Source organism: Thamnophis elegans, chromosome 7, assembly GCF_009769535.1.
Source record: "Thamnophis elegans isolate rThaEle1 chromosome 7, rThaEle1.pri, whole genome shotgun sequence".
Taxonomy (NCBI): Eukaryota; Metazoa; Chordata; class Lepidosauria; order Squamata; family Colubridae; genus Thamnophis; species Thamnophis elegans.
This window is the reverse complement of record NC_045547.1, coordinates 18,379,927-18,403,963: the sequence shown is the minus strand read 5'-3', so window position 1 is coordinate 18,403,963 and position 24,037 is coordinate 18,379,927. Positions and strand designations below refer to the sequence as shown.

Genomic DNA, 24,037 nt, shown 5'->3' with positions numbered 1-24,037 from the left:
CCTGCAAGGGAGGGAGTAAATTCCTGAGTTAAAAGGCTGCTCTGTGAGATTAATTGAAAATGCCCTGCTGGTTTATTCTTTTGTACATTTTAAAATCCAGGAGGGTAGAGTTTGCACTTGATCCTATCTCGCTTTGGGATAAAAGAAGAATAAACAAACTGCAATCTACTGCCATCTTTGTAATGGCAGAAACAGTTTCTGACTATTATGACATGAAGCACTTTGCAGTCTGTGGACGAAATATTGAGTTTACATGCTATGTGTGTGCATGTGTGTGTGATTTAACATAATTTTAACAGTGCAATGAAAATGCATCCTTTTCAGCTGTGGAAATTTGGGAGGGGAGGGCTAGTTAAAATATTGATGAGTTCTTTTGGGGTACAAGTTTGTCCACCTGTGGTTACTCTTTATAAAAGCTCCCATGTGTTTTCACATCTGGATATTTCTATCACAACTAGACTCCCAGAGATCAGAGGTGGTATTCTCCCAGTTTGGACTGGTTTGCCTGAACCGGTAATGGAAATTGCAGGTGGCCCCGCCCACCCACCCCGGCTCTATGGCATCCCATTTAAGCTCTTTTTTCACCAAAAGCACATATGTGGCTGAGTGCATGCACGGAGGTGGGTGCTCACATTTGCGAACCAGTAGGGAAGGTAAGTGAATACCACCCCTGCCAGAGATGTATTGTGGAGAATTGAAAATACAAAGATGAGAATGTGCCTTTTCTGCATGCCAAAGGCGGATAGATTCTTATGGCTAAGAAAAGCACATTATTTGAGGTGAGGGAAAGGAATGCTTACTTTAGGACTTTTATGTAACATTTCCTCAGTTCAAACGGCAGGAAATCAGCCATCACATTCTGCCCTTTCAGGTTTTTTTCTTTTCTTTTTTGCTTTAATATCACTTTAAAATCCAGACTCAGCAAAGCTGAATTAGTATCACTTCATTCAGTAAAATGTAAATGATCTGCCACATTGGGCTGCTGTTAATGGTGGAGGATTTTAAGCTAGCCCGGCAAGAGAATTTTAAGCTCCTGTCAGCCCTCCCAGGTAAACCAGACAGGAAGCAGAGCTAGACAGTTAATTCTACTTTATTGTAAGGCTACATTAACTGAATCTTGCAAACTTACCTCTGCCACTTTCAACTGCTTGATCAATTAGGGTGCATCCTTCTTGAGTTTCTTTCTCTGACCTTTAAGCCCCTGGGAGGCTCCTGCCTCTCTTGTCTGATTGTTTCCTAGGTAGCATCTCTTCCCCTTGTCCACCCCCCCCCCCAAGGTCATCCACTCATTCCATTACAGGCAATTTGGGTTATTAAAAGTAATCTTGTAAGTCAAGCGTATATTTAGTATTGATGTTCTACTTGCTTTTCATTACAAACAATTGAACAGATTTTGAAGAAAATCCTCCTTTTTCTTGAAACAGAAGTCTGCTTAATCCTCATCATGAAAATGAAAGCTTCAACAGGAGGCTGGCCCTGCTTTCAAGTTAGGAAGGATGGTAAATGTTTCTCTTTAAAGAGTTTCTCAGTTGCTGTCTAGAATATTGAGGACTGCACTGCCTATCTTATGTTTAATATGTCTAGGAAAGTAGATGCAAAAACAAAAAAGATTTAGAGAGGTTGTATGTGCAAAAATCTCAGGTAAAAGAATTAAACCTAAGAAAATAACAAGGTTGATATCTTTATCATCATCATTATTAATTAAAAGTTACCCAAATGTTGTGACATTGCCAAATTTTGCATGAGAACTCTTGAGATATTGTCTTTTTAATATTAGACATACATTATTTTTTCTTATTGTTGTTATTTTTGAATCCCCAACATCATGTATGATGGTGCCATGAGCTGAAAGTGTCACTAATTTTTTTAAAATATAAATAGTAATAGCACTTAGACTTATATACCGCTTCATGATGCTTTTGCCGCCCTCTCTAAGCAGTTTATAGAGTCAGCATATTGCCCCCCAACAATCTGGGTCATTTGACCCACCTTGGAAAGATGGAACGTTGAGTCAACCTTGAGCTGGTGAGATTTGAACTGCCGAACTGCAGCTAACAGACAGCTGAAGTAGCCTGCAGTACTGCACTCTAACCACTGCGCCATCTCGGCTCTTACAATAAATACAGGCAGTCCTCAACTTACAACCATTTGTTTAATGACTGTTTGAAGCTATAAAGTGATTTATGACCTGTTCCTGCGCTTATGACCTTTGCAGCATCCCCTCAGTAGTGTGATTAAAATTGAGTGCTTGGCAAACAGCATGTATTTATAATGGTTGCAGTGTTCCTGGTCCGTGTGGTGTGCAATTTTCACAGCAGCCTTCCAACAAGCATTGACAATGGGGAAGCCAGCAGGAAGTTGCAAATCGGAGTCATGTGATGTTGTGTTTAATAAACTGGTGATTTGCTTAATGACTGCAATGGGAACTGCCACTATAGGTTGGGTGTGGTCATTTGATTTTATGATTGCATTGCTCAGCAATAGTTTTCACAGTCCGAATCGTGGTTGGTAAGTGAGGATTACCTGTGAAAGCAAAGTTCTACAACTTGCTAAATTGCAAATAAAATGTTATAATCTTATATAACTTTACCTCTCACATGTTTTTCCCCAACATGGCACCTTTCAGATGTTTTAAGACCACAATTAACAAAGTTACCGGGCTGTGGCATAACCTGGTTAGAATCCTAGTAGTCAGCATAGCTAGTGGTATCCAGCACAATTTATTATTCTACTTGCCTGATATTTTTTGTATTTATGGGGCTTCTTCAGCATGCCAGCATGCTGCAATTATTTGTTTATTGTTGCATTCCTACAACGCATTATGGGATAATTTTCTGGGCAGTTACAATCCACTAATGCTCTCTTTGCTATGTACACAGAGCTCATTCTGCCTTATAATTTTGCTAAAACGAGTGAGCATATATATAGTCCTTGTCTTACAGCCATTCGTTTAGTGACCATTCAACATTCCAGCAGCACTGAAAAAAGTGACTTACGACTGTTGTAGCATCTCCATGATCACATGATCAAAATTCAGGCGTTTGGCAACTGCAATGTATTTGTGACGGTTACACTGTCAAGGGGTTACCAACTGTAACCTTCCCAGCCAGCTTCTGACAAGCAAAGTCTATGGGGCAAGCCTGATTCATTTAAGGACCACATGATTCACTTAACATCTGGCAAAAAGTTGTACAACTCCCTTAACAAGTGTCTCACAGCAACAGGAATTGGGGGCTCAGTTGTGTTTCTAGGATGCGGTGGCTCAGAGGCTAAGACGCTAAGCTTGTTGATCAGAAAGGTCGGCAGTTCGGTGATTCAAATGCCTAGTGAACTCCCGTTACTTGTCCCAGCTTCTGCCAACCTAGCAGTTTGAAAGTGTGTAAAAATACAAGTGGAAAAATAGGGACCACTTTTGGTGGGAAGGTAACAGCATTCTGTGCGCCTTTGGCATTTAGTCATGGCAGCCACATGACCACAGAGACGTCTTTGGAGAGCGCTGGCTCTTCGGCTTTGAAAATGAGATGAGCACCGCCCCCTAGAGTCCAGAACGACTAGCACATAGGTGCAAGGGGAACCTTTACCTTTATTGTGTTCATAAGTCAAGGACTACCTGTACTTAACCAAGAAAGAATAAAACTTACCTTGATTGAGATTGGCCATCATCTTCCTTATTTTCTACCATTTAAAGAGTGAACTCTGCTACTAAATTCTTCCTCTTGTTTGGCAGGAGGAATTTGCACCAAATAATTCTGACATCAAAAAAATGTTTTCAGAGAACTTTCTGAGAAATGTCTGTCTTATAGTTTATTTACTCTATTTCCGCAAAAGGCACATGGGTCTTTAATTCCCCCAACAACAAAACTGTGGTATCAGACATCTGCTTTAGACTCTCTTAGAATACGGGTTTTGGTTTCTGTTTTTGCTTATGAATCTCAGCTCAGGGACATGTTGTGTAAATACATCAGCCGTTAAAGCAAAGTAATAGAACTTTAGCCAGGGGTCGAGGTATTTGGGGAGCAGATGTTGAGAAATCTCCTTCACCTTTTCATTATCTGTTGCTACGTTTCCTTTCTCTTTCTCTGTCTTGTGCTTGATAGAACTGGAATTCACCAGGGCTACGATTACTGTTGTAGTCTTTTCCTGATCCCCCAAAGCATTACAAACAATCACAACTTCCCACCTCCATTGTTTCTTAAAGAAGAAAGGGTTCTTTCTGGTGCGGCATGATAATTTTATAGGTTTTATAACTTTAAACTCAGTAGTATTCTATCTTTCAATGCATCAGTGATGGCTGCAAAATTGTATAGAAAGTTGGGGTGTTATCATGGAATTTGACAAGTAATTTTCCCAATGGTTTTGTTTTATTCCCTCACTGATAATAATTCTTTTGTGTAGATCAGTGATGGATAACCTTTTCAGTCCCGAGCGCCAAAAGTGTGCATGCATGCACACCCATAATGCAATGCATGTGTGACTCCCCCCTCATGTGACTCCCCTTGGGTGCGCCCCTGTACATTTATGCGCAACCATGACATGCACTCCACACATGCACATGACCCTCCCATGTGCCCCTACGAATGCACATGCCTATGCATGCATGCACATCTCCTGCATGTGCCCCACACATGAGCAGCAGAAACCCAAACACCAGCTGGCCAGCAGGAGGTGTTACATGCATGGTGGAGCTGAGCTGGGGTGGGGGCTTGCGTGCCCGCAGAAAGGACTCTGTGTGCCACATGTGCCATAGGTTCGCCATCACGGGTGTTGATCATTTGCCAAATTTGTAGCTTCTCAAGTTGTATTCAGAATTTTTAGTTTTTTCTTGAATTAATGAATAAATAAAAAGGGAATAAATAAGAAAAGAATAAAAAGAGGAAGTGACAATTTCAGTCAAATACTGATTTATAACCAAATGAAGCCTTTATGTTTCGTTCATTTTTTCAGCTTCCATCTCTAAACTCAGTGTTGTTGACTTAGGGAAAGTAAGTTTTTTACTGCGTTCATGCTCTTTTTGAACGAAGTACGCCACTGAACAATAGAGCCAGGGGTGAACTGCTCCAGGTTTGTTCGGGTGATCCTCTAGCAAAGATTCTGCGTGGTTCGGCGAACCCCCAAATCCCACGCCTGGCTGGCCCCACCCGCCCATTCCTCCCAGGAGTCTCCACGCGGCCCATTTTGGATGCCGGGTAAAGGCCCACACAGAGGCTCAGGGAGGGCAAAAAATGGGCCTCTTGGAACCTCCAGAAGGCTGGAAATGGGCCTCCAGGGAGCCTCCGGAGCCCAGAGAGGGTGAACCCCCCCCCCCCCGCCGTGGTGCAGAAGGCTGACTAGGCCACGCCCACCCAGTAACCGGGCAGAGAACCCGTTGCTAAAAATTTTGAAGCCTGCCCCTGAATAGAGCTGCTCATTGATACCATAAGTGCTTCTGCTGTTATAACTGGGAAGGTAGAATAGATGTGGAGGAATGGCAGCTTTTATGAAATGTGTGGCTTTTCAAAAAACAGCAGTTGGGAGGCCTGAAGTAGAAGGTAAGAATGTCTCCCATCCAGTGTAATTCACCCATAAAATACAATGACGGCTGCTTTAAAATGTATCCGTTGGAAAAAGCTGAAGTATGAGAAGAAATTGGAGAAAAGGTTGAAGCAAGACAAGTGGGTGAAAACAAGATCTTTTACCAGGCTGGGACGCATCCTGTTTGGAGATTCTTTCTGCCTGTGTTATTGTTAGCAACTCACTCCTACATGGCCAGTGGGACAGAAGGCACTACTTACTCCTTGTCTCTTGGAAGTTAGACAGACTTGGCCTCAACCGATTCTGAAAGTAGAAACCTTGCAGGCAATGATTCAAGGACGCAGCTCTTGATAAGCTGGTTTTATGGCAAGTACTAGGAAGAAACTCTTAATGAAGAAAGCCAGCAGCTGCACAATGAAAGTTGCTCTCTGTGGGTGGGAGAATTATAAGAAATATCTCTCCCCCCGCTTCCTAGCTAGAGGTAGTCCTTAACTTGCAACCATTGGTTTAGTGACTTTTCAAAGTTACAATGGCACTGAAAAAAAGTGACTTAAAATCATTATTCACACTTATGACACTTGTTGCACATCTGCGTGGTTATGTGATCAAAATTCAGACATTTGGCAATTGAATCCTATTTATGTGGGCTGCAGTGTGCCAGGGCCATGTGATCAGCTTTGGTGATCTTCTGGCAAAGTCAGTGGGGAAGCCAGAGTCACTTAACAACCACGTAACCATGTTAGCCAAGGTGGCTCAGTGGTCAGAATGCAGCACTGCGGGCTACTTCAGCTGTCTGCTAGCTGCAGTTTGGCAAATCTCACCAGGCCCAAGGTGGACTCAGCCTTCCATCCTTCCGAGGTGGGTCAAATGAGGACCCCGATTGTTTGCGGGCAATGTGCTGACTCTGTAAAATGCTTAGAGAGGCTGTAAAAGTACTACGAAGCGGTATATAAGTCTAAAGTGCTATTGCTATTAACAACTGACTAGTTTAACAACTGTATCAAGAAAGGTTGTAAAATGGGACAAAACGTACTTGCTTAGCAAAGGAAATTTTGGGCTCAATTGTGGCCGTTAAGTCAAAGATACAGAACCCACCACTGGACTGGCTCATGAACTTGCTCCAATGGATCTTTCCTCCCTGTACTGTATCATAATCTCTTCCTGATTGCAACTTAGTGGGTGGGGACCATCTTAATTCTTAATACCCACTCAGCATTTAGAAAGCTATAGGGCAGTGGTTCTCAACCTGTGGCTCGGGACCCCTTTGGGGGGTCGAACGATCCTTTCACAGAGGTCGCCTAAGACCATCGGAAAACACATATTTCCGATGGTCTTAGGAACCAAGACACCAGTTTTATGGTTGGGGGTCACCACAACATGAGGAACTGTATTAAAGGGTCGCGGCATTGGGAAGGTTGAGAACCACTGGTCTAGGGGCTTTTTAACAACAGCAGCCACCTCTGATGTGTATATAAACCCTTGTGCCATGGAACAATCCAAAATCTGGAAAAAGCTTGTAGGTGGAAGATGAGATGTTTGAAGTGTCTCATTTACTCTTATCAAAAATACCGTTCTTTCAGTATTGTTGCATGTATTGTTTATTATTTTGATGTATGGTTTAACTTCCTGACTTTATTTATTTATATCCCTCCTTTATTATTTTCACAAATAATTCAAAAACAGCAAATCTATCCAACACACTTCCCTCCTCCTATTGTTCCCCACAATTACAACCCTCTGTGAGGTGAGTTGGCCTGAGAGAAAGTGACTGGCCCAAATTTATTCTTGACTTGAATTCACCATCTCTTGATTTCTAACCTGATGGCTTAGTCAAATCATGTCCTGACAGGACTAACTATCTAAAATAAAGCACCAGCTGTTAAACCAAAACCCGGTTACTATTACTGGAAACATGATTTCTGTAATGGTACTTGGGAAAGACCTTATTAGGGGACAGAGCAAAGAGACGGTGCATAGGGAACCATCAAATCAGGGGTAGGATTCAGCTGGTTTGGACCAGTTTGGGCGAAATGGATGTTAATTTTACATCTGGTTCGCCGAACTGGTAGTTCCAAGGACTGTTTGGCGTCACTACACCACCCTCCCCCTCCCAGGAGTCTCCATGCGACCTGTTTTGGATGCCAGGTAAGTGCAGGGCCCATGCAGAGGCTCTGGGAGGGTGAAAAATGGGCCTCCTGGAAATACGGAAATGGGCCCATTTCTGGCCTCCAGAGCCTGGGGAGGGTGAAAACGCACCCCCACCCGCACCATGGAGGAAACCAAGTAGCCCCCTCCCCCAGCAACCGGGCAGAGAACCGGTTGCAAAAAATTTCAGTCCCCCCCCCCCCTGCATCAAGTAAGAAAAAAACATAACCCATAGCTAAATAGTGGGTAGCAGAAGAGACTTCCTAGTTTTCTGAGCTGTAAAGGAGAAAATAGAAGAATTGTGCTTTCAAACTTGCAAGATTCTGTTAATGTAGCTTTACAATAAAATAAAATAGAATCGTGACCCGTCAAAACCGCGCTCGACTAAACCGCGCCCGATTAAACCGCGTCGCTGATGTCATCAACAGGGCAACAACAGCCAGCGCGGAGAAAGAAGGGCACTTTAAATAGCGCTTTGAAAGCAAGCCGATTCAACTTAAGGTAAGGGTTAGGGTTAGGTTAAGGGTTAGGTTAAGGGTTAGGGTTAGGTTATGGGTTAGGTTTAGGATTAGGTTTAGGGGGTTAGGTTTAGGTTTAGGGGTTAATTTTAGGTTTAGGGTTTACAGCGTGCTGTTGTCGCCCTGTTGATGACGTCAGCGACGCGGTTTAGTCGGGCGCGGTTTTGTGGGTGAACCAAATAGAATTAGCTTATCTGGTTGCGTCTCCCTTCTGCCTTACCTGGTAAGGCTAATAATTTCTTAAGACTTTCCTCTTCAGTTACATTTTTATTTTGTTTCTTGCAAGTAGAAAGAATGTGGGCAAATAGTCCCCAGAAGTCGATATGATGGAACGGTGACAGTTTTGGGTTATCACATCACCCATGTGGAGGAAGCAACCTAGTGCTGAAGTCACAACGCTTTCCTTGTTTTGTGTGACCGTTCATGGCAGAGAAAACCTCCTCGCCTCTCTCCCCTCCAGAATAGATGTGATTGTAAACCCCTTGCCCATCATCCACTCCCTGCTTGTTTTAAGCCTGGCAGATAGATCAGTCCCCTTCCACAAGGCAGGTGTGGTTGTTTCTCATTTTGCTTTTGGCATCCCATCTCGTCTCTTAGGTCACCTTGTTACATGTCTCATTGCATTTCCTGTAACATCCTTTGCCTTGAGAGGAAGGGCGGAAAAAAGCTGCCACTGTGATCCATAGCGATGAAGATGGATTTGAGACTTCTGCCTTTATGGACGGGCGGTCGCGGTAGTGCTTAATTTAGAGCACTTGCAGAGCATTTTTTTATTATTATTGCAATGCAGAGTGTCAGTTGGCAGAAGAACCACAACTGGAGGAGATTTCTCCTTCATCTTTTCACGGTGTCCACCTTGTTTTTTCTTCTCCTTTTTGTTTGATTTCAGCTCAGCCTTCCCCTCCCTCCCTGTTTACCCCTGCAGACTAACGGAGGGACGGAACGATGTTTGGCTTTCACAAACCGAAGATGTATCGCAGTTTGGAGGGTTGCTGTATCTGCAGGGCCAAGTCTTCAAGCTCCCGTTTCACGGACAGCAAGAGATACGAAAAGGACTTCCAGAACTGTTTTGGGTAAGAGGTGCCGCAATTCTCGTTGCAAATAGCTTTGCCTAATGCTGGGGGTTGGGGCTATGCAAGGGGAGAAATGCTGAATATAGGAGCGCATGGAGCCCGTTTGGCAAAGGTCCCCGAGAGAAATCCGTCTGTTGCTGAACGTAGAGAGGGTTTGCTTCCAGCTAATTATAGCTTGGAAGTCTGTAGGATGGATGAAGCCCCCTTACAAATACTTGGCAGATTAAGAGCTCTCTGTGTGGGAAGAAGGGCAAGATAACCGCTTGAAGGACAAAACAGTCATTCCCAGCTGGCTGAAATTTGAAATATCACATCCTTGGTTTCTGAGTTTGAAGATTGGACAGAGGATGTTGGAGGTCTCAGTGACCCCGTATCAGCCTATTAGACACTTTGTGGGGCCAGGCACTCATTTGGATCCCGCAAAGTGATTGTTCTGGGACTCAAGGAAAGTCATAGAACCACTCCTTTTTCCAGCAAATTAATCTCCCGCAATGTCCTGTTTCATCCCAGGGAGGCATTTGTAGCACCCAGAGGCAATCCTGCAACAAACAAGAGAGTAGCGCCTAGTGCGTTGATCTGCTAAACATTTTTTCCCCTGAATGTCTGTGCAGATTTTCAGTTGTCCGTAGTTGTCCCAAAGGTGCTTTTTCAAAAGGCAACTGGACTTCTGTTTGTTTTTTCTTGAAGGCGTTTCACTTCTCATCCAAGAAGCTTCCTCGGTTCTGACTGGAGAAGCCAAAGAACTGAAGAAGTTTCTTGGATGGGAAGCGAAACATCTTCAAGAAAAACAATGTCCAGTTGGCTTTTGAAAAAGGACTTTTTGGACACGTTTTTTCTTTTTCTTATTTTCTACCTCGTGTGTACATCTCAGAGGACAGAATAATAATAATAAGAAAGTCGAACCTCTGTTTTAGTACGTTGTTAAAATATAATGGCTATTTATTCCAAAGCTGCCTTCCACTTTTGCTTAATTTAATGTAATTCAATTTTGTATAACTATCTTAAAGTACATTTTTTGCAAGTGATCTCAACATAGCAAGCTAACCTCAAGATGCTGATTTGAGTTTGGAATGTTGCCTCTTGCAGAAAGTCAAGCCGTGTGTAAGCGTGTGAGAGAGAGATGGGGGGGGGAATATATGTGTTTTCCCTTGCTGCTTATTTGCAGTGATTGACCTATAGCTGTGACATGCAGCACACTCTCTTTGGGCACATAAACCGTCACCCTAGCTCAGCTTCGATGCGCACATGCCTCCCACCAGCCAGCTGGTCTTCAGGTCTCTACCACACATGCCCAGGGCGCATCGGGTGTGCGTGCGCATCCTGGGGTGCATGCAGGGGGCCACACGCATACATGTGTGGTGGCGCACACAAATTCATGGGGGGGGGCAGGGTGCATGCGCAGGGGGGCATATGCGGGGGAATGCGTGCGCATTGCATGCCCACGCTTTGGGCACACAGTCCGTAAAAGATTAGCCATCCCTGATCTATAGGCTTCTCTTTACAGTCTGCATGAGGCTCGCTCGGGAGATATCTGCAATGCTTGTGTGCTTCTGGTGAAAAGGTGGAAAAAGCTGCCAGCAGGATCAAAAAAGAATTGGAATCATGTGAGTTCCTGAACTGTAATTACAAAGTGATTTATGTTATTTTTATTCATAGATCTGGATGCTCACATTCAGGTATATCTCACCCCTCCAATGCATATGTTTATGCAGTTACATATGTTATGCAATTACATGAAATAATTAATAGTTAAAGCCAATGAAAATTTATAATTTTAAACAGAAATGTAGTCAGAGCATACCGTATTTTTCGGAGTATAAGACACATCTTTTTCCCCTCAAAAAAGAGGGTGGAAAGGGTGCGTCTTACACACCGAGTGCAGCATTTTTGGCCTACTGAAACTCCGTCCCCTTTGCAAAAATGGACATGCAGAGATTTTGGGAGGCTTGCTAAGTGCTCCTGAGGGTTGGGGAGGGCAAAAATAAGCAAAAAACGGGCTGTTTTTGCCCCCCTCCCTAGCCCCCAGGAGCATTCTACAAGCCTCCCAAAGTTCTACATGCCTTTTTTGTTGTTGTTGTTGTTGCAAAAAACGAGGCCGTGCAGAGGGAGGCCTGCAGAATGCAAAAACCTTGGTTTTTTTCATTTATCTCTTCAAAATCATGGTGCGTCTTATACTCCAGTGCATCTTATAGTCTGAAAAATATGGTAATTAGTTATTTAATGTGGATGCAATGGATCAGTGTTTCTCTTGCTGGCTGGGGAATCCTGGGAGTTGAAGTCCACTCTTTTAAAGTGACCAAGTTGAGAAACACTGCAATAGACGATTTGTTTTATAAGATAAAATATACATGTTAGGCAGAATAACATCTTGCTGGTCCTATCCTTCAAAAGTAAAGGATTCTCATCAGTCAATAGACATTTCCCCTCTCTGGAGCAGAGTTCTCAATCTTGATAACATTAAGCTGTGTGGACTTCAGCTCCTAGAAATCTGGGATTTGATGTCAATACAACTTGAAATTGCCAAGATTGAGAAATATTACTGTAAAGAAGTCTAGCTGAGCTGACAGAAAATTCTCAAGAGTCCTCACCAAATCTTGATACTTACGATTTTTTAAAAATTTATAGTAATTGGTTTAAAACATACACCCACGTATACTTGTAAAGTACTTTATCTTTCTGACTGTGACTTAGTAGAACCATTTTGAATTTTACAGAAAGAAGAAAATAGATAGATCAGGATTACTTTTATTTTACAGCTACAGTAACAGAATTTTGCAAGTCTGCATGTGCTTCCCTCCCTCCCTCTGTCTTTGTTTTGACTACGGAGAGACTTGTCTGAAACATTTTCATAAATTATTTTCTTGGACTCAAGTGCTATTTATCTGATCTTTGTCTTGGTAGCTGATCTTCCTCATGTCCTTCAAGGCCGTTCCTTATGCTTTCTACAGCTTTTATTAGTAATTACCAGCCCACTGGTTGTACTTAGATGCATACTGAGATTCAGTCCAACTTCTCTGAAGTGGGTGTTGAACCAAGACGGGCAGATCAGTAATCAAGCAGCCATATTTTGAACCAGCTGAAATTTCTTAGTGGTCTTCAAAGGCAGCCCCAAGTAAATCCCATTTTAGCAATTCAGACAGTGATCCCATTTCTACTGTAATAAGGCTAGATCAGGGATCGGCAACCTTAAACATTCAAAGAGCCACAAAGTTCCCAACCGGAAACTCCTCTCAAAATTGTTTCGCCAACTGGCAACGGAGCCACAGTAGAGGGATGAAAGAGCCACATGCGGCTCCAGGGCCGTGGGTTGCTGACCCCTGCTAGATAATGGTAAGAATATGGGGCTATACACATAAATATATACATATCACTAGGAACTGCATGAGGCAAGTAGGGGGAAAGTGTAAATTAAAACAGCATTCTTAGTTATCCTCACAAACGTTTCAACTGGCCACCTCAGACTTTCCAGGTAAAACAAGTAGATCTGCACCTTGTAGTATAGACCATGCTCAGCCAAGATTTGTGAGCCAATATTTTCCTCTTCTATTGAGTAGTACCCAACATGCCTAGAGCTGCTGCCATTCTGGCTTTGTCTTTACCTGCCTTTATTGTTACTATGATTCATAGGACTCTAATAAGTTAAATAAACACAAGGAGGGTGATGAAAGAGAGATCATGTGTTGTATGAGCCACAAGAAGTCTGGTTTGAACATTCCTAATTTGCAATCTAAACCTCAAAGATGAAGTTACCATAGGTAGACTGTAACATTCCAGGTTGTGACTTGAGTGCTGCAGTAAATGTCTTTCTATATTAGGGTGAATAGGTAGAGCGAGAATGGTAACAGGTAGTTCTTGATGAAGGATCACTTGTTCAACAACCTCAAACTTAACAACAGTCCTGAACAGAGGATATTTGTAACCAGTCCTTGATGTAAAAAAGATGTTGAGACTCTGGGAAGAGTGCAGAGAAGAGCAACAAAGATGATTAGGGGACTGGAGGCTAAAATATATGAAGAACAATTGCAGGAACTGGGTGCATCTAGTTTAATGAAAAGAAGGACTAGGGGAGACATGATAGCAATGTTCCAATATCTCAGGGGTTGCCACAAGGAAGAGGGAGTCAAACTATTCTCCAAGGCACCTGAGTGTAGAACAAGAAGCAATGGGTGGAAACTAATCAAGGAGAGAAGCAACTTAGAATTATGGAGAAATTTCCGGACAGTTAGAACAAATAATCTTGCATCCAGAAGTTGTGAATGCCCCAACACTGGAAGTCTTTAAGAAGATGTTAGATAACCATTTGTCTCAAGTGGTGTAGGGTTTCCTGCCTAGGCAGGGGGTTGGACTAGAAGACCTCCAAGGTCCCTTCCCACTCTGTTATTTTATGTTCTAAGTTCTGGCCATTGCAACCTCCCTGCAGTCATGTGACCTGGGTATGTGGTAACTGATCCAGACTTCTGAGTGTTGCAGTGTTGTAGCATTGCATAATCATACGATTGTGATTTGCAATCAATGAGGAATCTGGTATGAAGTCACAGTCATGGGAGGTCCTTGCTTAATGACATTGTGATGATTGATTTAGCAGTAACCAGGAACAATAATCATTAAGCAGTGTGGTCACACATGACGCTGTGTTTTATTGCTACATTTCTTAGTGACAGAAATGCCTGTCCCAGTTTCCATTATTTAGTAATGACTAACTTCCTTATAACTTGTATGAAATTTGGTACATATTTTTAAACATCTCTGTCCTAATATAAATTGGAAATATTTTTGCAAACAGACTTTTCTTCAATAATGCATTGGGTGGTATTTACGTTAATATAAAATTATACATTTTATCAACATTTTCCTCACCTATGCCTACCCTTCCCTACCCTTCCCCTATAATGCCTTTACAACATTGGCAATTATAATAATTGTGGTTTGGTTGGATATTAGTTCTGGAGCTACAAAATCAACTCCAATTGTTTTCTGCTATAGAAGAAAAATCAAACCTGAAAGAGCCAGTTTATATATTAGCACTTATAGAATAGAATAGGCTATAGAATAGAATAGAATAGGCTATAGAATAGGCTATAGAATAGAATAGAATAACAGAGTTGGAAGGAACCTTCTACTCCAACCAACCCCCTGCTTAGGAAGGAAATCCTACACCACTTCAGACAAATGGTTATACAACATCTTCTCAAAAACTTCCAAAGTTGGAACATTCACAACTTCTGGAAACAAGTTGTTTCACTGATTAATGGTTCTATCATGAAATTTCTCCTTAGTTCCAAGTTGCTTCTCTCCTTCATTAGTTTCCACCCATTTCTTTGGACAATAGCTTGACTCCCTCTTCTTTGTGGCAGCCCCTGAGATATTGGAACACTGCTATCATGTCTCCCTTAGTCCTTCTTTTCATCAAACTAAACATACGCAGTTCCTGCAACAGTTCTTCATATGTTTTAGCCTCCAGTCCCCTAATCATCTTTTTGTTCTTCTCTGCACTCTTTCTAGTCTCAACATCTTTTTTACATCGTGGCGACCAAAACTGGAGGCAGTATTTCAAGTGTGGCCTTACCAAGGCATTATAAATAAATTATAAACAGAGCCTTGGGATACTCCACTGCATGCTTCCCTCCACATAGATGCATTTCTATTGAGGACTACACGTTGAGTGCGGTTGGTCAGCCAGTTACTTCATTCACTATTTTGTGAAAATCCATCCATTTTTCTTAAGTAGCATTGGTTCCCTTTTGCAATAAATCTTCTGGTATCTCAAAAGACTAAGGGAATGGCTGAATAAAATAAGACCAAGTAGATAAGGTCCCATTGTCTGTAAAACCAATATAAACCATGCACTGGCAGAATCCAATGGCAGAACAAATTCTGATTAATATATCACATTTTCCAACTATTTGATTTATTTGGTAAGTACTAATCACTTTTACTGGCACTAGGATTGGATAGGATTGATAATGAAATTCAATTTTCCTGCTTTTTCTTTTTTAGTTTTGGAAATCCAGGTTTTTAAAAACTTCAAGATATTTTCCCATTTTAAAAAATCTATGTATTTTTTATTTATTAATATTTGTATGCCGCCCTTTTCCCTGGGGGGACTCAGGGCGGCTCACAGTTCAAGGGGAGGGGACGACAAACCAAGTTACATATAGGACAATACATCGTTAAAAGCACAACATTCATACTATTCGGGTAGGGTAAAGGTCTTTAGCCCCAGGCCTGTCGGGACAGCCAGGTTTTAAGGGCTATGCGGAAGGTCTGGAGGGTGGTGAGGGTACGAATCTCCATGGGGAGTTCGTTCCACAGGGTCGGAGCTGCCACAGAGAAGGCTCTCCTCCGCGTGATTGCCAGTCGACATTGACTGGCTGATGGGACTCGGAGGAGGCCTAATCTGTGGGATCTAATTGGTCGAGTGGAGGTAATTGGCAGTAGGCAGTCTCTCAAGTGAGAGGCCTTATTGTTGCTGATGGTACTAAGATCTCCTGTTGCCTTCCTATAGGTGGTGGACGCAAGGGCTGGACCGAGCCTTAAAACAACACTGAAGCCAAAGAAGATAAAACCTCTACCTAGTAACAGGATGAAGAGCAATCAAATAAGCAAACTTCAGAAGGAGTTAAAGCGACACAGTATGTTCTCTTCATATGGATTTTTTATCTGATGTGGGTGGTGCAGTGGCTGAGCGGTTAAGACATTGGGTTTTTCGGCCTGAAATCCAGCAGCCGAGGTTTGAAATCTAAGTGCCACGTGAAAAAGTGAGCCCCTGTCACTTGCCTCAGCTCCTGCAAACCTAACAGTTTGAAAGCATGCAAAGGCAAGTAGATAAACAGGTACCACTTTGGTGGGAAGCTAACAGTGCTCCATGGTGCTGGTCACATGTCAACGGAAATATCTTTGGAGAGTGCTAACTCAATGGCTTTGAAATGGAGATGAACACCGCCCCTATAGCCAGCAACAACTGGTGGAGTAAAATCCACAAGGATTCCTTACCTTTATCTGATATAATAGCTCAACTGTATTTTCAGTCAGCAAGGACAACTTTCAGTCTACTGACTCTTGATACTTAATAGTCTAAGTTTCTACATTTTGCCTTTGAAAGTAGGTTCACAGTCGTATGATGTGTGAATTTTATTTAATTTGCCAGATTATTTTTGTACCCAAGTGAAAGACAATTCCTGGAGGATACTTCAATATCAGTGATTCTCATGACCAGCCTCAAATTAAAATTTTCTCTGGGAAAACACAATCTGGCTGATTTTATGACGTGAGAAAAGATAATACCTGTTTATTCCAAACCATTATATATAATTTATGATACAAACAGGAGCCTAACAGTAATTATTCACTATGTCATATTTATGCTAACCAAATCTGTTGAGAAAAGGAATAACACAGTATGTTTGAAGCAGTGGTGGGATTCAAATTTTTTACTACCCGTTCTGTGGATGTGGCTTGGTGGGCGTGGCAGGGGAAAGAGACTGTAAAATCTCCATTCCCACCCCACTCCAGGGGAAGGTTACTGCAAAATCCCCATTCCCTCCCAATCAGCTGGGACTCAGGAGGCAGAGAATAGATGTGGGTGAGGCCAGTCAGAGATGCTATTTACCGGTTCTCTGAACTACTCAAAATTTCCACTACCAGTTCTCCAGAACTGGTCAGAACCTGCTGAATACCACCTCTGGTTTGAAGTAACAATTTTGTGTTTACTATCAACTGTTTTTTCTTTCCCAAAATTGTAAGGTTCAGATTCATCAGATTAAGATTAAATACTAGTAGTTTGAAGAAAGATCAGGAGGAAAATAGTCTTTGTGGTTGCCATAAGAAATGAAGAATACTTACATGTTGCATTAAAACTATATGGAGAGAATCTTAATTTTTCTTCATATTATGTTGCAAATGAAAGTTAAAACAATGAAGAATCAAAGAAGCATACTAGAGTCTTCAGTCCATCTCTGATAAACATTTCTAGGTTTAAAAACTGTGTTACATAGACAAAAACGATTTAACAGAAATTTGCATCTGGATTTCCTATGCAAATTATGAACTGTTATATCTGACACAAATTGGACAAAATTGGACAATCATTTGGTGGCTAAAAGAGTTTTTAATATTTAAGTCCAAGTTCAGTTCATTTGCATTTATTAATTTGGTTTACGTCATTTTCCTAATAACATAATATCTGCTTAATTGCATTATTATAGAAATGACGTTAAATGACACGACATTAAATTCAGATTTAAGGGACATAACAGACACTTCCTCTCCCTGAATGGTCCATTAAATTTATTTTAATGCAATTATTTCCTTTCTTCCTATAGACTCTGATGCTCACAGCACTACCTCAAGTGCCTCTCCAGCCCACTCGCCTTGCTATAGCAACCAGTCTGATGATGGTTCAGACACTGAGATGGCACCGGGTTCAAGCCGTACACCTGTGTTCTCCTTCTTGGATCTTACATACTGGAAAAGGTGAAAATTGCCCCATTTGTGAATTTGTGTACTCTATAATTCCTAGCAGGATCTTGTATTATTTTATCAGACTCAAGCTCTCTGTCTCTGTCTGTCTGTCTGTCTGTCTGTGTGTGTGTGTGTGTACAAACATAATTTTAAAAAGAAAGAGAAGTTGATGAATAGAATAGAATTCTTTATTGGCCAAATGTGATTGGACATAAGGAATTTGTCTTTGATGCATATGTTCTCAGTGTACATAAAGAAAAGATACATTTGTCAAGAATTATAAGGTACAACACTTAATGATATCCTTAGGGTACAAATAAGCAATCAAATCATATTAGGAAACAATATAAATCGTAAGATACAAGCAACAAAGTTAGAGTCATAAGTGGGAGAAGATGGGTGATAGGAATGATGAGAAGATTAATAGTAGTGCAGACTTAGTAAATAGTTTGACAGTGTTGAGGGAATTATTCATTTAGCGGAGTGATGGTGTTCGGGAAAAACTGTCCTTGGGTCTAGTTGTTCTGGTGGTCATTTTGAGGGTAGGAGTTGAAACAATTTATGTCCAGGATGCGAGGGGTCTAAATATTTTCACAGCCCTCTTTTTGACTCATGTTCGGGTCCTCAATGGAAGGGAGGTTGGTAGTAATTGTTTTTTTGCAGTTCTAGTTACCCATATCTGTTGGGTTGCAGAACCAAACCAGACAGTTACATAGAAAGCAAGACCATACTTGAAAGGGACTAGGAGACTTGGCTTTAGACAGAAGAGGGAAACTCTGGAAGAGACAGAAGTTAGAAAGGCACATAATTGCATAAAATGTAATCTTAATTACAAGGCTCTCCTGCTTCCGTTCCCTCAGCAATTAGCCAGCATTTGCAGACAGCTGATGACTCAACTTGGTGCTTAAGCCAGTGGGTAAAAGTAACTGGATATCATGCAGAGCATGAATTGGATCACAAGGACTGTTGTTGTCTTAAGAGTAAAACTCTAGTCTTCGGGCTACTTTCCTACCCCCCAAGGTTTAGTATTAATCCTTTCTTGGACAGAAGTGATAGATGCTGCGACAACAGCCTGCATGTGTATTGATCTGCAAATCTCCTTCATGCTTTAAGATTAGCTAATTCTGCACATTCATGTCAGCGGAAATGCTTGCTAAGTCTAGCAGGGACAGGTTCTATGTTAAAAAGATTTGGGGATTAGGAAGATATCCAAAATGCATGGGCTTTCTTGCTGCAGGATACAGGTAGTCCTCACAACAGTTTGTTTAGTAACCGTTCAAAGTTTCAACGGCACTGAAAAACATGACTTGTGACCCCTTTTTCACACTAACGACCTTGGTCACGTAATCAAAATTCAGATGCTGGGGAACTGGTTTTCACACATCCTGCTGCATCCCTAGATCACGTGATCACCTTTTGACGAGCAAAATCAGTGGGGAAGCCAGATTCACTTAACAACTTTACTTGCCAACTGTGGCAAGAAAAGTCATAAAATGGGGCAAAACTCACTTAACAAATGTCTTGCTTACTGTGTTTCCCCGAAAATAAGACAGGGTCTTATTTTCTTTTGACTCCTGAAATAAGCACTTGGCCTTATTTTAGGGGAGGTCTTATTATTTTTGAGGTACAGGGGGTGGCAAGCTTTTGGGGGAGGGCTTATATTAGCGCATGCACTCAAAAGCCCGATTGGACTTATTATCCGGGGAGGTCTTATTTTCAGGGAAACAGGTAGCAACAGAAATTTTGGGCTCAATTATTGAAAATCCATCAGTCGAGAACTACCTGTGCGTTGATGGCAACTATCTTGAACCCTGGATAGTACATTGACACCCTTCTTAATACCTTGGACTACCTTCCATCTATCAGGCCAAAATTTGGTTTCCCAATTGGAAGACACAAAAAATGTAGTGTAGGCCTAAACGAGCTCGGCACAGTTCTAAAACAAAGACAAATGGTACTTAATTCCACCAAACATTGGGGGTGGACAGTTAAGTAGTGTTTTTAGATCAGGTGAAGAAGACCCACAGAATAATCATTTTACTGAAAGTTAAGAGTTGTTGCCTTTGATTTTTTTTTTTAAAAAATCACCACATCAGACTGATACAGCCTTTTGTTTCATTAGGCCTGCGATAAAGACGTAGGATCTCTAAATAGAATGTTTGATACTAGTTTAATTATGACTTTGAGCAGGAAAATGGCATGGTGTGATGATTAAGATGGTGGAATGCGAGGAGACTTCAAGTGTGTACTTATCGGGGAAATTCAAACCCCAGGTGACCTTGTGGCCTTCTAAATCTTTAATGAGACTCAGGCTTTGTGAGAAGCTGGCTAATAAACAACCCCCCACCCCCTCGTTTGATACAGCATGCAGGCACCATTGTTGCATGTATCATTATTTTCATTTTGCATTGACCATGTTTGTTACCATATGAGTTGATTTTGCCATATGAACACGAATAAACAAGCACACAAATAAAACACCTTGATGGCTATACTGTTAAAACTAGGCTAATGTGGTGAAGAAACACGCATGTCCAGCAACTTTGCAAGGCCAAAAGCTTAGAAAAAACATCCTATTCATTTATGAATGAAACAACTTTCAAAGCATTTTGCTATAAGACTATATAGGTCATACCCACTTAATAACTACAATTGGGACCCACAACTCCACGACTGGTTGTTAAGAGGCACGGTGATTAGGATGCAGTTCTGCAGGCTGTTTCTGCTGAACTGGTAGTTCGAATCTCACCAGACTCAAGATTGACTTAGCCTTCCATCCTTCTGAGGTTGGTAAAAATGAGAGATTGTTGGGGGCAAGCGGTATATAAGTCTAAGTGCTATCGCTAAGCAAGACTTCACATGACCGCAACTTGTGATTCTACTGCTGGTTTCTCCCTTGACTCTGCATGTCAATATGTACCCAATTGGTGATCATGTGGCCAAAGGAGGCTGCAACGGTCATAAACTCATTATTTGTAATGCACCCAAATCTTGATTGCATGGCCTTGGGGACCCTTTGATGGTTGTGCAAATACAAGAACTAGACATAAAGTTACTTTTAAAACACCATTATAACATCAAAAGCTGCTAAACAGGGCAATTGTTAAGTGAGAACCACCTACAAGGTCAATAACTAATCGTGTTTCTCTGAAAATAAGAATGGGTCATATTAATTTTTGCTCCAAAAGACACATTAGGGCTTATTTTCCAGTTCTTATTTTCGGGGAAATATGGTACTAAATGCATCCGTCTGGCTTATTTTCCGGTTGGGCCTTATTTTCGGGGAAATACAGTACATATAAATTATTTTTAAATTACCTTTAAATATGTCCCCTACTCTGTTGTTGTTTAGAATAATCATAAAGATCTGATTCTTTGTCCAGGATGTTTATTGTGCTTGCCATTTTTATTTTATCTTTACCTTTTATTATTTCTTAATTGGGTTGTTATGACCCACCCAGAGTCAGTGAAAATCTGGTGAGATGCAAGTTTTAATAAATTATACGTGCAGTAACAGTTTGGTTTGTTTTCCCCCTGAAGGCAAAAGGTTTGCTGTGGAATTATTTACAAAGGCCGCTTTGGAGAAGTCCTTATAGACACCCATCTCTTCAAGCCCTGCTGTCGTAATAAGCAGCCTGCAGCCGAGAAGTCTCCACTTCCGGTTCCACCATCCTCCACCATCACCAATCAAGAAGAGTGGTGACTTCCTTAAAGGAGGTGCAGAGGGAGACGGATGAAACCTCTTCTGCCATTTATTGAAGTGGCCTTCCTTTTACTTTGGAAAGACCTGCTATGCTGCCAAAAGACTTTTATTTTTATTTTTTCCCCTCAAAGTGTCTGGAGATTTTGTTTTTGTTTTTACTGTATTAATTCTACTAATTCAGAGTCCCTTGATATCTTTTCAGAAAAAAAGACTAAGGAATATTGGCCACATGGTGAAGCTGAACGCTGCTGTGTTATCATCTTTGTTCAGCCTTGTTCCCACCCTAATGACTGGAAGGCTGGTGACCATGTGGAGCAGGGCTGATTGCAGTGTATGGTTAAAAAAAAAAAAGATGGCGGCTCAAGTAGTGCAATCAAAGCTCTGCCTCTTTTTATGTGTAACGTTGATTTTAAAAAGGAGAAATCTTCAATTGCATTATTAGGGTTGCCATCTTGACTTTTCTAATCATACTCTGCAGACACCCCTGTTATGGAGTATATATTTTTTGTCATAAGCAGTGCTCCTGCTTGGCATAATAAATTTTAGGTAGCCATTTTTTTCTCTCTATGTGGAGAGGAATGATGTCTCTTAAGGTAGTCCTTCCCCAGTGTAGTGGTCCTTCAACTATTCTGCTCTCCCAATTCTCAGTATTTTGAGCCTTTTTATAGCTGGGAATTCTGCTGGAGTTGAAAGGCTTGTATTTTCCAGGGGGTGCCTTGTTAGTAAATCATGGCATGAATTTGGATACTGAAGCTTGTCTAAGACTTCTTCTGCCATGCATATGATGTAAAGTTTGCGGAGTTCTTAATTCTTACTACTGATGCTTCAGCGACGATAAAAGACACTTGACCTAATATTTCTTGATAGGAAGAATGTACGTGTGAACAGACAGAGGATGCATTTGACAGGCAAAACTAGCAGGCGTGAAGCTTGATCAGACCAAGGGGTGGTACCACTATCTTAAATCATAATTTGCCCCACAAACAAAATTGCAGGTAATTTATGCAGAGAAACAGTTTCTTCATAATATTTTAGGATAGGGATGGGCAACATGTGGTCCTTTAGCTGTTGGATTGCAGGTCCCACCATCCTTAACTGTTGAGCAGATTGGATGCACTTGACTGCAGTAGGAGTTCAACCATACCTGGAGATCCATATATTGATCATCCAATGGAAAAATCAGTAGAAATGTTCTCCATTTCATAGGGATTGAACAACAATATGATGTAAACACAGTGCTATGAGCACAAAACATTTAATTAACAAATAGGTTTCCCTTGGTATGATGCTACAGTACCTTATAAATATAAAACCTATGTTCACTTTTTCAGAGTGGGAACAGTTGTCTTATCCATTCATAATACTAGTTCTTCAAATGGCCTGTAGGCTTAGAACCATACTACATATTTTAGTAAGTTCTTCCTTTTGTTTGAAAACTTCAAAGGAAAGCCATGTTGACCAAAATTCAGATTTAGCCCTTTTCACTCCCTTCTCTCTTCCATGTTGTTGACTTATTTCTTATCCAAGGAACATTCCATACTAACGTTTCCCACCACTCAGCTGAAGAGCTGAACATGTTTTCTACGCCATTTGAAAAGGGAAAAATTAATATTTTGAATCATATCCTCCATAAATATGTGTATAGCAAATCATGACATTCTTCTTATTTCAACCTATTGGGTGGAATCAATCGGTGGAATCAATCATTGAGCAGGCTTGCTAGATATGACCGGAGCCCATTCCCCAGCCTTGGAGAGGTTAAATTATGTAATATATTATCTTAAAATATTTCACAGATTCACTGAATGGCTGCAGAGAACCACATGTACATTAAGGTGTGGTTGTTGGTTATTTTAAATGTCTGTTTTGCATCTGTATGTTCCCCTTCCCGTTTGAGTTGTTCACTGCCCTGAGTCCCTATAGGGAATAGGGCAGCATATAAATAAAATAAAACTTCAAACTTAATGCCACCTAGCCATAGTAAATATTACTCATCATTCTTGAATCTTTGTCCCAGCTGCTCCCTCTGCTGGAATTCTCATTTGCCCCTCCTTATCCAGAAGTGCCTCCAGCTGTTGTAGCTCCTCCTTTGCCCAGACTCCCAATACAGAGCTACTTAGTTAACATCCCTAATGATTACCCCTAATTTGATAATATCTCGTGTCTCAAAAACTTGAACAACAAATTATCTGGTTTCCGAACCCCCAATACCTCTGTGTGAGTCCCTTTGGTGCCTCCCAAGTTCCTACACATCCTACCATTGCTTTCAGGCAATATTACTGTAGTTAATTATTGTACAGTTCAGTAAGGCTCTTGTCTTATGTCAAAATTGCTTCAGAAATAGGGTAAACTGAAGCATTATGTTTCCTGGTGTTTCTTTTTTTAAAAAAATTGATGCTCTGATTACCCAGGAACAGTTTTCTGTTAAAATGTGGCTAATGGGTGATTGCCTGCTTTTGGGGATCAAAATAATGGCTTCCCGGCAAGAGTTCTGCTGCTTTTGATTTTTTGTTTTAATTCATTTTAATAGCATGAAAATTTTGACTTGATTCTGCAGTGCACTCTTATGGATGTGCCTGGGTTTTGAGTTTTTTTTTTTTAACTGAACAGTGAAATTTTAGTTGTGC

At 41.3% G+C, this 24,037-nt stretch overlaps 1 protein-coding gene across 2 annotated transcripts in view; it reads left to right on the top strand.

The window, feature by feature from the left end:
* The window catches only part of SINHCAF (SIN3-HDAC complex associated factor), a 30,538-nt gene extending 6,501 nt beyond the window's left edge, over positions 1-24,037 (top strand). The window contains exons 2-6 of one of the 2 annotated variants that reach the window (XM_032220695.1): positions 9,100-9,247; positions 10,752-10,851; positions 15,753-15,879; positions 17,569-17,719; positions 21,248-24,037. In XM_032220695.1, coding sequence (XP_032076586.1) covers positions 9,120-9,247; positions 10,752-10,851; positions 15,753-15,879; positions 17,569-17,719; positions 21,248-21,410 — 669 coding nt within the window. In that variant the 5' untranslated portion in view covers positions 9,100-9,119 and the 3' untranslated portion in view covers positions 21,411-24,037. Of the gene's footprint in view, positions 1-9,063; positions 9,248-10,751; positions 10,852-15,752; positions 15,880-17,568; positions 17,720-21,247 lie in introns of both variants that reach the window. The other variant, XM_032220694.1, reaches the window with a different exon arrangement.